Source organism: Pseudorasbora parva, chromosome 4 (genome assembly GCF_024679245.1).
Source record: "Pseudorasbora parva isolate DD20220531a chromosome 4, ASM2467924v1, whole genome shotgun sequence".
NCBI lineage: Eukaryota > Metazoa > Chordata > Actinopteri > Cypriniformes > Gobionidae > Pseudorasbora > Pseudorasbora parva.
The window spans coordinates 11,969,319-11,983,942 of record NC_090175.1 but is presented as its reverse complement, the minus strand read 5'-3'; the positions used below and the strand labels follow the sequence as shown (position 1 = coordinate 11,983,942).

General features: G+C 39.3%; 1 protein-coding gene across 4 annotated transcripts in view; it reads left to right on the top strand.

Annotated features, from left to right (window-relative positions):
- The window catches only part of mast1a (microtubule associated serine/threonine kinase 1a), a 105,867-nt gene extending 94,541 nt beyond the window's left edge, over positions 1-11,326 (top strand). For all 4 annotated transcript variants that reach the window (XM_067440917.1, XM_067440916.1, XM_067440919.1 and 1 more), the window contains 8 exons: positions 1,311-1,471; positions 2,280-2,545; positions 3,486-3,737; positions 4,083-4,312; positions 4,421-4,543; positions 4,694-4,827; positions 4,919-5,106; positions 5,197-11,326. In XM_067440917.1, the coding sequence (XP_067297018.1) occupies positions 1,311-1,471; positions 2,280-2,545; positions 3,486-3,737; positions 4,083-4,312; positions 4,421-4,543; positions 4,694-4,827; positions 4,919-5,106; positions 5,197-6,971 (3,129 nt within the window). In that variant the 3' untranslated portion in view covers positions 6,972-11,326. The remainder of the gene's footprint in view (positions 1-1,310; positions 1,472-2,279; positions 2,546-3,485; positions 3,738-4,082; positions 4,313-4,420; positions 4,544-4,693; positions 4,828-4,918; positions 5,107-5,196) is intronic.
- Positions 11,327-14,624: the final 3,298 nt, after the last annotated feature.

Here is a 14,624-nt window from a genome sequence, read left to right as displayed (position 1 = left end):
AGCATTTGTGACATTGCTCCGACTAAGCTTTTCAAACCAGAAGACAGAAATCGCTCTGAAAAATGCAAAAATAACTATTTTCACATATGCATACCATTAATGAGTACCGTTAGTGTTTTCAATGATGTGCAGCCTATACATATCTGTTTACATCTCAAAAAAAGTGTTTTGGGGTTTCATGAACCTTTAACACTGTAACAACATTTGAAACGTGCATTTTCTTTGAAGCTTCTTTTGTATTATAAAAAAGTGATATATACAGTACAAATAAATGTAAATTGAATTGCACTTTTTATGTAGGTCTTTTTTCAGGGTGCATCTAGGTCACATTACATCCTCTGATGTGTTTTAGCAGAAACCAGGGCTAGACCATTTTTTTGAAATGGTTAATTTCAAAATTTTTATTATTTTCTAAAAACTATTTTTGTATAGACACAAACTTTAAAGTGCATTTGAGCATTTATGACATATAGCTTATGTGACACCTAACCTACATGTATCCATTGAAAAGCCCATCACAGTTAAACAAACTATTTTCTTCTTCTTCCAGTTAATATACATTGCATAAAACCTTCTTTTCCCAGAAATGGCACGAATTTATTGTTTGTTTTGAACGCAGGTGCTTGATGAAAACACTTGTGTAAAGCAGTGGCCTTCAGATAAACAAACACAATCGCACACTTACATAACAAACATCCTCTGATCTTCCTTAGCGTGAATATGCTGAGGGTTTGTCTCAAGACGTGGGACCCTCTTTAGGACCACTTGCTGAACAAAGACCTTGGATTATATATAAACAACAAGACAAAGATAGTTATGCAAACAGCAAAATGACTGGATAATGAACAACATCAGGGATTTCAACCACCGAATTAGCAAGCAAGGACCATATAAGTATAAACATTACCATTAAAATGTTTGGGGTCAGTAATATTTTTTTAATTTCTGGGAAACAGATACATTTTCTGATTAAAAGAAAATTCAAAAGAGCAGCATTTATTTGGAATAGAAATATTTTGTAACAATGTTAAAGTCTTTACGGTCACTTTTGAACAATGTGTTTGCTGAATAAAAGTTTTTTTTTTTTTTTTTTTAAATGACCCCAAAGTTTTGAATAATACTAGTGATCATATGACTTGTGCTCTATAATCCAAGACAAAACTATTGTACAGAAGACTTCAGAGCCCCAATCCCCATCCCTTTTTATTCTATAGAAAACTGTATCCAGGTATCCATGACTTCGTTCAGACTTCTAGACCACATGTGAGGTGTACATGAAGTAGCCTTTGGCATTGTTCTCTGTGTTTTAGGTGTATAGCAGCATGGAGCAGCTTTCCCAGCTGGAGCAGAAGTCCCCTGTAGTCACCCGTCGAGAGCACAAAGGTCGCCGTGATGACAAGATGGCCAAGCGGGAGAGTCTGGGAAGCTTCAGCATGAGGGACAAGAGCTGGAGGACAAGCTCACCTGAGATGTACGTTTGTGAGAGTTTGATTCAAACCAGCCATGTCTGCTAAGCCCCGTTTCCACCGAAATTACCGGGAACAATTTCTACCAGGAACTTTTTTTTACAGGAACCTTTTCCCCCCAGACTTGCTACTGTCTGTGTTTCCACTGCAGTCTAAAGTATCGTGAAGATAAAATTAGTCCGGTGATGTAGGACTGCACGCGACTGCTCCTCCCAGTCAGCGACAGACAGTAATCATTTTTGTGCAAGTATAGAGGAAATTCAAGCTGTGCTGGATTTTCTGGTTATTGTTTTTCTAAAGAGGTAATTAACAAAACAGCGAAAAAGAGACGAGCACTGATACTAAAGCGTATTCTGAAAGCTCGTAAAGCTAGATTTAAAATGATAACGATGTTATCAGTCATTACGGACTTTGACCAATGCCGCGTGTTCGTCTGAGCCATTGGACAGAAAGAGCAAGACTGATATTTACTGAACGCAGAATGAACCTCGCAAAGCACTTTTAAAAATGCCAGTTGAAATAAAATGCTGCGTGAACTAAACCAATAAGGATGTTCAGCGCCCAAGTCCCACCCCTAAAAGTTCCTGAACTTTTAAAAAGTACTACCTCGCAAGCAGGGACTTTCGTAGGGAGAAAATTTACCCGGAACTTCATTTAGACCCTAGTTCCTGTGGTCGAAACACACCGCGTACCACCCCAAATTTCCTAGATCCTGCGGTGGAAACACGGCTTCTGTTAGATAACTCTACCATAATACTGCACTTAAAGATGCTTTTATATCAATTATGTGGCACGTTCCCATATTTTTCCCAGGAAGCGTCTGTCGTGCTCTGAGTCTCTGTATATGGAGGGGGACTTCAGTCCTCCGATGGGTGCCCGGCGCCGGTTTTCGGCCCTAATGGACACGCACCGGTTTGCCGCTCCTCAAGAGGGTGATGGAGAGCTCATTACACGACAGGGTGCCGCTAAAGCCCCTGGATCATCAGCAGAGGCAGCCACTGCTCCATCATCGCCCAGTGCTAATGAACAGAGGAATGCTGGGAAGGAAGTGATGTCAACCAGTCCCAGTAAAGGGGCAGGTGAGTCGAGGAAACTGGAATGAAATGTTGAGTCAGATGTTGTGTAAAACCAGTCAATCAAATTAATGGGGTGAGGAATTGAGAAATCAACTTACCCTTGAGCCTTTGATATATAAAAGGTCATGGTAATATAAGAATATCCTGTAAGTTTCAGAGCTGAAAAATTCCTTGTTAGTAAAAGAAAAGCTTTAATAGACACCAGGCCCAGAAAACGAGGCTCTCAAATCAATGACGTATTAGAGAAAAGGGGGGAACGCTATGTGTAGCTGTTCTGTAGCCCCGCCCACCAAATCGTGGAGCTAAACTGATTCTGTAGCCCCGCCCACCAAATCGTGGAGCTAAACTGCAAAACTCAATGTCCCAGGGCTGTGTGTTTTCCAGATGGGCTGCCAAAACGTTAGCCCGTCAGCAGGCCGGTGAATCTTAAATAGTGAAATAACATACATTTCGGTTGTGTTTGACGAGAGCGCGTTTGTGTGTGGTTTGCACTTATATCCACTGATCAGGTGGGCCAAGTAATACAAAAATAAATAAATCACGGGTGGATGAGATGAATCATTGTGTTTGTTTGATAAATAATTTTGAGAGCCTCGTCAGATAATTATTCCAGCCTCTTTCAAAACAATCCCTCCCTCAACTGACAGGGGAGCAGAAGCTCATTAAATATGCAAATCTTATCCAATCCTAGCCGTGGATCTTCAGTGCAGCAAGCCCATAAATGAGTGTTTTGGAGGGAGTCTCAAAACCAGTGTAGAAAATAGCCTATTACTTATTCATTATGATGTTTTTGAATGTAAAAGCCATGTGAATGTCATAAGTTGACCTCAAACAACAGTATAATTTTTTTTTAAAGCCAGTTCAGGACACCTTTAATGTTTAGTTTTTTTTATAGTAAGAAAGTTTTTGCTTAGTTTTCTTTTTGTGAATGTATATTTGGCAGACAAGCCATCTAGACCAGGTGAGATCTCAGCACCACAAGCCATACCTTCTACAGGGGTCATAGCAGCGGTCACTAGGGATCAAAACACTGCCATCGGTGACCCCGTTGGTCAGCGGGCGACCAAGGATCTGGTGCTTCGGCGAGCACGTCATCAGCAGCTGTCTAACGATGGGGAGAAACGCACCTCACGTCCCAGCAACAAGGTCATCAAATCTGCATCTGCCACCGCGTTGTCCGTCATCATACCTGGAGGTACAGTTCAGCCTCCAATCACACAGGGGCGCTACCTTGTGACATTATTTTCGTACATTTTCCCTCCCTTTCTTATTACTGTAATGGAGGGCTATTCAAATCTTGCCCTGGAGGGCCAATGCACTGCAGAGTTTAACTCCAACCCCGATCAAACACACCCACCTGTGATTTTCTAATGATCCTGAAGACATTGATTAGCATGTTCAGGTGTGTTTGATTAGGGTTGAAGCTGAACTTTGCTGCGCATTGGCCCTCCAGGGCAAGATTTGAATAACCCTACTGTAATGTATAGACTCTGTGCTTAGATTTCCTTTTCCTAAAAAGTAATTTTTATATTTTAACTAGTTGAGCAGCACGGTAGCTCTCCACTGGCCAGTCCTATGTCTCCACGGTCTCTCTCGTCCGACCCCTCATCACGAGACTCCTCTCCTAGCCGTGATTATTGCCCCACAGTCATGGTGCTCCGTTCACCGATCACCATCCACCGCTCTGGCAAAAAGTATGGGTTCACACTCCGTGCCATTCGGGTCTACATTGGAGACACTGACATCTACAGCGTGCACCACATAGTCTGGGTGAGAAAGTTGAACACCTTTAGATAAAGTCGTCTGAGTATAGAACAGAAATGCTGCAGTAGTTTTGTTGATGCAATAATTAGCAATTCTGTCCTTATCCAATCACAGCACGTGGAGGACGGAGGCCCTGCCCAGGAGGCAGGACTATGTGCTGGGGATCTCATCACTCATGTCAATGGTGAATCTGTGCATGGATTGGTCCATACTGAAGTAGTAGAGCTTATACTTAAGGTGAGACATGAGTTTGCGTGAGATGTTATCATCAGAAAGACAAAAATGGTAAGACAGACCACTTAGAAAAGTATTAACACAACTGCCCTCAAGTATCCACATGATTTGAGAAAGATTCACTGACAAAGGTGTACATGTTTCTTCGTTCAGAGTGGAAACAAGGTGACCTTGACCACCACGCCCTTTGAGAATACGTCCATTAAAGTGGGACCAGCACGCAAGTCCAGTTACAAATCCAAGATGGCTAGACGCAGTAAGAGGACGGTGAAAGAGGGACAAGAGAGGTATAACATGCCTCCATTTGTTAAGATCGTCAATATAAAGAAAATCTTTCTTTTTTCTTACCTGTCTTTTTCCCTCCATGGTCATTCACAGTAAGAGGCGTGGATCTTTGTTCCGCAAAATAACTAAGCAGTCCAACCTGCTGCATACAAGTCGTAGTCTCTCGTCTCTGAACCGGTCCCTGTCATCCAGCGATAGTCTTCCTGGCTCTCCAACACACAGCCTATCCGGTCACTCGCCCACCCAAAGCTACCGCTCAACCCCAGAGTCCTCCCACATTGGTGAGTAGATCAAAGCATGTTTTGTGAATATATATCAAGGGAGAACTGACAATGAGACATTTTCATTGGCTTTTGATCTTCTTGACCCAGGTGCCTCCTCCCAGAACAGTTCTCCTGCCTCCAGTACTCCAAATTCCCCCGCAACAACCCAGCATATGAGACCCAGCTCCCTGCACGGACTTTCCCCCAAACTACACCGCCAATATCGTTCAGCCCGCTGCAAGTCTGCTGGCAACATTCCTTTGTCACCGCTGGCTCATACACCATCCCCAACTCAATCCTCGCCACCTCCTTTGCCTGGGCACACAGTCGGTAGCTCCAACACCACCCAAACGTTTCCAGCCAAACTACACTCGTCCCCACCGATCTTAAGGCCTAGACCCAAGAGCGCAGAGCCACCCAGATCACCGCTACTCAAAAGAGTGCAGTCAGCAGAGAAACTTGGGTCACCGCTTTCATCTTCATCTGACAAGAAAGGTGGGATTGGGGTGATGAGGAAGCACAGTTTGGAGGTTGGACACTCGGATTATAGAAAGGATGGTTTCCACTGTGAGCTTGGCCTGCAGAGTTTGGTGGAAATTGAGGGTGAGAATCTGGCATCTGCCCCAACAACGTCTCCTTCACCGACACAACCGACCCCGTCACCACCTGAAACGGGCGTTCTGAAGCCAGTCCGAAAACTGGGCAGGCAGGAATCGCCTTTGAGTAGAGATGCTTTGCTTGCTGGGAGAGAAAGGGATAGAGAGAGGGAGAGGATTGGTGAACCAAGTCAAGCTAGTGAGGCTAAACCAGGGGTGGTCAAAGAGACACTTCCTCCTGGTGGCATGACTCCACCTGGTAGTAAAAAATCTCCAAGTGTTGAAGTATCTCAGCGCCCCCCTTTCACTCTACAGGAAAGTGGCCTAGCCAAACCCCAAACTTGGCAGCCTCCATTGACCAAATCTTCTCCAGTAGCATCAGTGTCAAAGTGTAATGTAGTTGCCTCCCTTCCATCGCCTCTGACCACCGTGTCTTCCCCGTCTGCCAAAACAACAGATCCAAATTTTATCAGGGAAGCAGGAAATAATGACAAAAGAAGTCTAACAAAGATTCCCCAAAGCCAGGCACAAGGAACCACCAAGCCTTCATGCTCTGTGAGTACATCAGGAGTTATCAGCAAAGACATGTTGGAGAAAGAAGTGGGAAAGGATACTGGGAAGAAAGAAGTGAAACAAGAAGTTGGGAAGACTTCAACTTTAGTCAAGCCAAGTATACCATGTAGTGCTCCTGGGAAGACAATAAGCACAGAGGTAACCAAAGCATATAAGGCATCAGGTGATGGAGAGGGTCTCAAAAAGGGCGTATTAGATCCCCATACCAGAACTTCAGATGTCAGGGTGAGAACTGCCTTAGCTCCATCCAAAGGGGTTGTCCCATCCCACCCACCCCAGGCACAGTGCTCTGTTTTGGGCAAACTTCGGCAGGACAAGGGTCTGGCTCCGGTCAGCTGCTACCGTGGAACATTTGATTGGGAGGACAAATGTCTCTTGGAGATTGTTGAGGAACACTCTCCATCTCCTACTCCTTCTCCAACTGGAGTGCCTCCTGATCTGCCCAAATCTCAACTTCAGTCTCCTGATGAAAGATCTGGTATGGCTACACAGTTGACAAGCACGGCAAAATCCATAGGGCTTGTTAAAGGTGGAACTCAGGAGGGGCCCAAGGCCAAAGATACCCCCAAATCATTGGAGATCACCCAGGTTTGTGCACCAGGAAGACTTGAGTCTACTTCTGGGAGTAGTCCCAGCTCCAAAGGATTCAGTCGGAGTCCTACTAGCACCTCTCCACAGGTGAAGACTGTCATTACTCCTAAGAATGGCTCTTGATCCTGTGCTTGTTGGAAAGATAAATGCCTTTAAAGGGGGTTTAGAAGAATTTAATGTTTTTGAGCACTTAAGACATTTAGTGGACATTCCAGCCAGTGAAAGCAAGTGACTAAATCATATTATGCTGAACAAAGGTCAACAACTCCAAGGTTTTAGAGGCTGTTATTTATTGTACATGCAAGGCTGTCAGAAAATGATAGATGTATTATACAAGAATGTGTGTTGGGTGTTTGTGCTTGTGAGAAGGTGAATGGGTGCATGTTTCGTGGTGCTTATGCAACAAGTTAAAAAAAATGACAAGTGCAAAGTGCTTTAACAGATCAATCAATGCTGAATACTGTGAACACCAAAACAATGTTCCTAAGTTTTGTAAGGTGACCAACCACATGATTTCCTTAAAACACAAAAACTGAATAGAGTTGTTCAAGGTAATAGCATATCAAGTTTTTTGGCATAGACAAAGGACACATTGCTTTTCAACAAGTTTGGCTTGTCCCTAAATCAGGAGTTTTGTATATCCATTAGCAGCTAGCGCATAATACTTAAGCCATGTGGGGGATGTTTGCTTAACTGTAGATTCATTCTCCTTAAAAAAATCTCTCTTGACCAATTTTCTCATCATACTGAATTACACAAATGTTGACATTTTACTGATTTGATATTTTTATTTCAAAGCAAAGTTTGCATAACCATTCAGTCTGCTTCAATGTAATATTTACTGAGCTATCTTTTTCTGCAATTATAGCTTGATGCCTTCTGAGGTAAATAGTCCCTTTGTGGCAAGTCGGTGCATTCGGCAGCTATGCAAATATAGCTTTCATCTAATTTAATATCGTAAATTTAGCTAATGTGGTCAAATCAAACAAAAGCATTGGGTACAACGGGGCTAAAGGCGCCTCCGGGGAAAAGGTCCTTTGATTTTAATTTCCTCTAAACCACTAGATGGCACAAAAACTTGCCTTAGCACTTTTCAAAGCATCTGCTTTTAAAGATGCACATCGAAATTTGACGCGATAGCAGTCATTATTCTGCGCTAATTTGATCTAATATTACATTTTTTATTTTAAATGTTGTAGATTTGAGTAGAAAATGAGAATCACTAAAATTATTGAATATATTTTGAGACAAAGTTTTTCAGAAACGGAAGAATTTTTAAAAGTATAGTATTTGGGGTTAAAGTGATTGGACATAATCACCATATTCATAATAATACCATCATATTTAAAAAAAAATATATTATATTAATCATATCATATAATAAAATATAATTTCTTGTTACTATTGTAAATCTATATTAAATTACTATGGGATCTCCTTTAATGCTTTTAGATTCAAATTATTTTTAAAATAATTTTGTTTCTGTATTTTTTAAATATATTTCTATATTAACATTTGAATTAGCAATTTTATTCATTTACCATAATAAATGGTACAAACTTTGCTAAAGTGATTGTTAGCGTAGACATTATTAAAACATAATTTTAGCTAAAGTATTTATATTAATACTGTGTTACCCTGTGCTGGTTTTACCCCATGTGTGGGGTTAAAGGCATCCTTCACCACCTCTTACATTTATAAGATTTTTTAAGAAAATAAACCACTCTTATGATTTATTTTCACACACAATCTGATGTTTCATAAGTGTTCAGTACAAACATATATATTTCTAGAATCCTTCATTTTGGGAGTGGTGAAAAATACATTTTTCTTAAGGTGTGCCTCTAACCCCGTTGTACCCTATTCTATCTTGCCCAGCTAAAAAGACACGGCTGCAATGTAAAAGTAGTTGAACTAGTTGATCTGATTGTAGAAGTTCATGCTAATTGCATGTTATGGTCACACAATGTACAACATATTGTGTGCAGGATGTTCTTAATGTTCAGCAGGAACACACTTGCAATGCATTGTCAAGCAAGCATCTTTAATGTTTGCAGACTTCCCCACAGTATGATTCTCACAGTTAGTTTCTCTGTAAATATCCAGCAGCAGTGTTTTGCACTATTTTGTGCTACTGAATTCTCCTTGAAAGTGATTGTTGACCTCACTGTGACTCTAGCGCTCAAGTGGCATATGCGCTAGCTGAATAATAATTCTTTAGCTGTGGGGTTTCTCATCTGTTTGAAGCAAGAGGACATGGTTTGGCCGGTTAACATGCTAGATGTCATAACTATGCCATCTGGCTGCAAAGAGAGCATCTTTCTCCATTGACATCAATTCAAACGTTGCTGTGCATTGAAATGAATGCTAAAAGATTTTGTAAATCAGTAAAATGAGAGATTTTGGTTAAGGGTCTGAACATCTGTGCAAGACACTGGATAGATTTATAGTGCAGTGACTATTCAAAACAAAACCCTAAATATGAGTACGCATATCACAATTTTAGATGACATAAACAGGTCCTGATTACAGACATGTTGGATCAGCACATTTATGAGGGTAGCAGGAATCAGCAGAGCGAAAGAGGATTGTATGGTAAATATATTCTATAGTCAGTCAAGCATCAGTAAATGTCAGTGTTGTCATGGCAACCTGGTGTAGCCTGCCTGTTGGCGTTTCTTTGTGGTCTGAATGTTGTATTCACTAAAATGCAAAGTAAATATTTGTTTCTAATTTTTCAGTATAGGGCTGCGACAGTTTTTTTTTGTTTTGTTTTTTTTGGCAGCTTTTGTTCTTTTTCCATTTGTGAAGCCTTCGAAACATCATCTTTTGAATGCTAGGAAACAGTTGTGAAGAAGAAAAATGGTTTTACTACAGTAACCATTGTGTATCTATGGTATTAGTAGTAAAACATGGTGAAGAAATGGTATAAGATAACTAAATGGTATAAATTGCATTTGTCTCAGTATTATAAAGTAAAGCTAATTTGTAAACAAATTTAGACTGAAAAAATGTTTGTGTATTCAAAAGAATCGACTGCTTGTAAGCTTTTTCTGTCATTTATCAGATTTTGACACTTTAGTCAAATTACAGAACATAAGGACATTATTTTTGTTTTATCATTTAATTCATGTAGTTACTTATGCTGTGTATAAATGAGCATATTGCTAAATGTATCACAAGATGAGGACGATTTGAAGTGTGGCAGGAATAGACCTTATTCAGAGCAGCGCCATGACAGGCATGAAAGCGAGGCTGTGAGGGACAGACCTACCGCATTTTCAATGGCATCAGCTGTAAAAAGTTGTATGAATCTCCTAGATCACTTATCATTTTCCACTTATCATCACCAGTTTTTTGTCTAGTGAAATTTATCTGAAAGATATTTTTGCAGTTTTGTCAGCAGAACAATTCAAAACACATTCAAATAAAGCTGCAACCGGAGAAGTGTTCAAGAACTGCCCTTTAGAGGTGCAGTATGTAATATTGACAGCTAGCGGTTGAAATGGGTACTGCTGTCCAAATGTAAAATATTGGAGAGGGTTGTTTCTCCCACCCTCTCCTCCTCAGACTCGACGTTCACGCAGGTTACCAGATTTAGGACACTCAACAATTGACAATGGAAGGCGAGGAGGCTCACGCACTGCAAGTTGATTAGTTGATTTAGCCATGTTTTAATATCCTCCCATTTAAAGAGATATTTCGATGGATGCCGAGCCTTTTTGGGTCAGGTAGAAACTACGATATCTACCCCAGTTTGTTTCCTGGTTTCCGAGGCTGCTATACGCTGTGACTGTCACCCAGGGGTGTCGAAATATACTTTTGGGTAAATTGGCCGTGGGCGGGACCACACAGACCAAAACAAAAACAGACATTCTGACACCGAACGCACATTTTAAAGTAGAATAACTGGCTGTACCTTTTTTCTGAGAAACAAGTATGTGAACTTAGCATGTTTCCTAAATATCTGCAAACATATGACATGTTTATAAAAAAGTACATATACACCAGCACCTTTAAGCACATTTTTATTTAGCAAGCCTGTAACCACCTAGATCACAGATTATCTCTCACAGAAAAGCTTTTTAACAGTTATTCAGGGTTAAGCCAAAAACCAAGGACTAGTTTGCGACAGTAGGGTTTTGAAATGATATCCAATATTTACAAACGATTCAATTGACAGCAGCGGTCCAAGAGGCAAAGTTGCTCAGAATGAGGAGTTCTACCATATGGTATGAATGTCGTTGGGCGTCTGCCAAAAATCGTGTGGTATACAATCCTTAACACATGAAAAACATGAAGGTGCCCTCCCCCCCTGGTGGCAGATTTCTTTAGAATTTTTTTGCAGGGCCCTCGGGCTGTGATTCAGAAAGTCCCTGTAAGTTGGCTCCGTTAACCTTGTCTAATAGCCACTCAAACTTTATTGGCCGATGGCGGAAGTGTTTTTCGAGATGCCAGTTTTCAACTTGCTTAGCTATAGCAGTATAGCTATAGCTATAGTTTTTATTTTATTTATTTTTTATATAGAGCCACCAAGTGGCCAGTCACCATGTCCTTTTTCTCTGGACCACAGACTGACCCCATGCATTGGTGTACTGAGTTTGGTAAAAAAAAACATCTGATTCCGTTCATTAGGGATAGCCATTTTAGTAAAAGTGACCACAACTAACGTTACCTCAAACATTTTGGTGTCCCGTCGCGGAAGTACAAAAATTTCTACTTTTTTTTGATAATTATTGACAATCCGACTTGATAATCTTTCTGCACTGGTTTGTTTCCGATCGGATGCTTAAAAAAACAGGACTAGTCTGCAAAAATACCCGTAAATGCTTCATGAGCCATTGTGTAATTTTGATTGCTGTAACGTTGGTGACGCTGTACACAAGGTGTCTCTTCGACTTACAGTTTGGCCTGCCAGATCACTTTTAGGGGAGAATTCTGATCCTTGGAAAGTCTAACAATTACAATCGGGTTTGAACCCTGTCTAACAACAGTACAACCCACTGAAGAGATATATGTCTGCCCCTCACAGCCGCGCGATCATTCCCGTTTCAAATCAAAGATGGCGCTGCTGTCTTTACAGTAAATGGGGTTATACTGCCATCTGATGGCTAACAGGGACACTGTCACTATATTACACCTTATATTTACATGGTGGTATAAGTAGTAGGAGACCAAGAGTGCTTTATTTATTTGTATTTCATACTGTAGCATGATAATGCCTTTGGATAGACATTCAGATATCTATTAATCCTTCCGTAAATGTATTCTGATGCTGTTCTCAAGCAGCTCTTTCATTGCAGATATCTTTTGCTGTTTCATATCTGGTTTCGGTGTTAGTGGAGATGACTTTATATCAATATATATTAGGTTTATTTATTGTATTATACAGAAGCTAGTTGGATATATCAGCGAAATGGAGAAGTGACATATGCACAAAATAATGTAAAGATTTTGGGTGAATGTGTTAATATACTAATGTTATGTTCGTTTACTGTTTCATAGTTGCCGTTCTTGTCATATTCGGCCCTTTCCCATGCATGACTTCTCAGTTGTGGTTAAAGACGAATAACACTTCACTGGCCTGAATGTTTCCACTTTATACCATGTGACTGTTATAGTTGATGGATACGAGAGTAACCAACTAATGTTTTATAATGTTTCGTTAATCTGCACTGTTAAACCCTGTGTCTTATTCGCTTTTCAATGATTTCCACTGAGTGAACTAAAAAACAAGAATCCACACATATTAAAAGTATGTTGTCCACTCGTATGTAAAAATATAGCCTATCCTTAAGTGTTTGTGTTTGTTTGGAAATTTCAGTTTTTTTAATGTCATTTCCTACAAGATGTGATCTTTTGAGAATGCACTTTATTTCATGTCGGATATAGTTATTTTATACGTTAGCCTACTTTGCAAACTGTCCAAACTTCTGTACAATACTGTACATAGAGGTAAATAAAGATATTCTGTTTAAATGTGAATGTCCTAGGAGAAATGAAGAGAATCTTGTATCACAGGTCTGGCATTTTGGACAGGTTGCGTTGAAATGAATCTGTAATTTATTCTTATTTGGTTCTGTACATCACTTTTACTTGAGGTGCAGTGTGTGTAGTCAATTAATAAAGAGGTATTGTATAAAATCACATGCTTTTATTTGTTTAGAGAATAATCCTTAACTCAAACAGGAAAGTTCATCAAGGCAAGATTTCTTTGGTCAAGTCAACATAGACCTTTGGTTTCTGAGATTTCGTCCTCCCTTATCACACTAATGATTAATTAACAGTAGAACTGACCTTTTACACAAACACAAACTGTCTGAGTGATGGAGAACACAATGATGATGCTATTAGTGCTCGGCAAGCTGAATTTTCTTAAAAGTAAACGAAGCATAACACGACCATGACCCTTTACTTTTTTTTCTATGAACTTTGTCAAGAGGGAAGCTTAAGTAATCCTTCACAGCACAACAGAATTGCATGTGGATACATCAGAGCAAAACAGAAACCAGAGTATGTTTCTATTTTTGAACATTCAAGATTTTTATTGAACTTAAGTAGACTTTTTATTATTTATTTATTTGTATAACCAAATAAAAAAGGTTAACAATTTACCCTTATTTATCATTTAAAAAAACAGAACAAAAAAAAACAAAAGTTTGATTTATTTCTTAAATGGTTTAGAAATTACTTTAACCTCCAGGGTGCCACTGTCCGCACACGAGGACATTATATTTGAGTGAATTTCTCTGACATACAGAGAGTTTTAGCACATTCAGGGCTTTTCAGAGATACCAAAGGTTTGGAGGTCTCACCAGGACAACAACTTCTCCTTGGTCTTTAAAAATGACTAAATGATCAAGTTTAGCACTCTTGAGGAAATAAATTATATATTTTTTGTAATTATCATTTAAATCTGACTATTTTAAAAATGTTTGTTATGAATCAACATTTCAGGAAAATATTTCTAATCAAAATATGCATTTCATGCATGTCCTCAAAAGAGCACACTGGGACTTAAATCATGTTTATCAGGTATTTTGGGAGAAACAAGAATAGGGAAAGAAATTATATTCCTATAAAATATTATAATTTATGAACATGGTGCCAATTATTATTCCCATTATTACACTTATTTTTTAATTAAATTTTCCTTCAGGAACACATTAATATGCAAATGAGACATGAAAACTCATGGCTATTTTAGTAAAATGGCATAACAATTAATTATGTTATCTTTCATAACATAGTTGAGAATCATTCACTCAAAGTTTGGATTAAAAAAATCATGAAACCTAAAAAAATGATGGGTGAATGAAAAAAAAAAAATCCCATTGTTTTTTACTATGCGTCCTTTTATTTGTAAACAACTAAGTCCTGGTGTCCAGTAAGAGGACATAGCATAGGCAATTAATAAAATATATTTTTTCAAATAAATAAATAAATCCATGTGTTTCTTACACACACACACACACACACACACACACACACACACACACACACACACACACACACACACACACACACACACACACACACACACAAAAATTCATTCATATCTACATTTTCAGTTGGCCAAATTTTAATTCTGTGAATTGATGCAATTTAATTCACAAAAAATTCAGTTCAATCTACTGAAAAATTTGATCAGTCACTAGAAAATGTTCAATTGGAGACCTGATTATTATTATTATTATTATTTTTTTACAGTGTATGCTCTAAATAATGTAGCTAATGACATGAAAAAAATACTGAATAAAAAAAACCCTTTGTTTT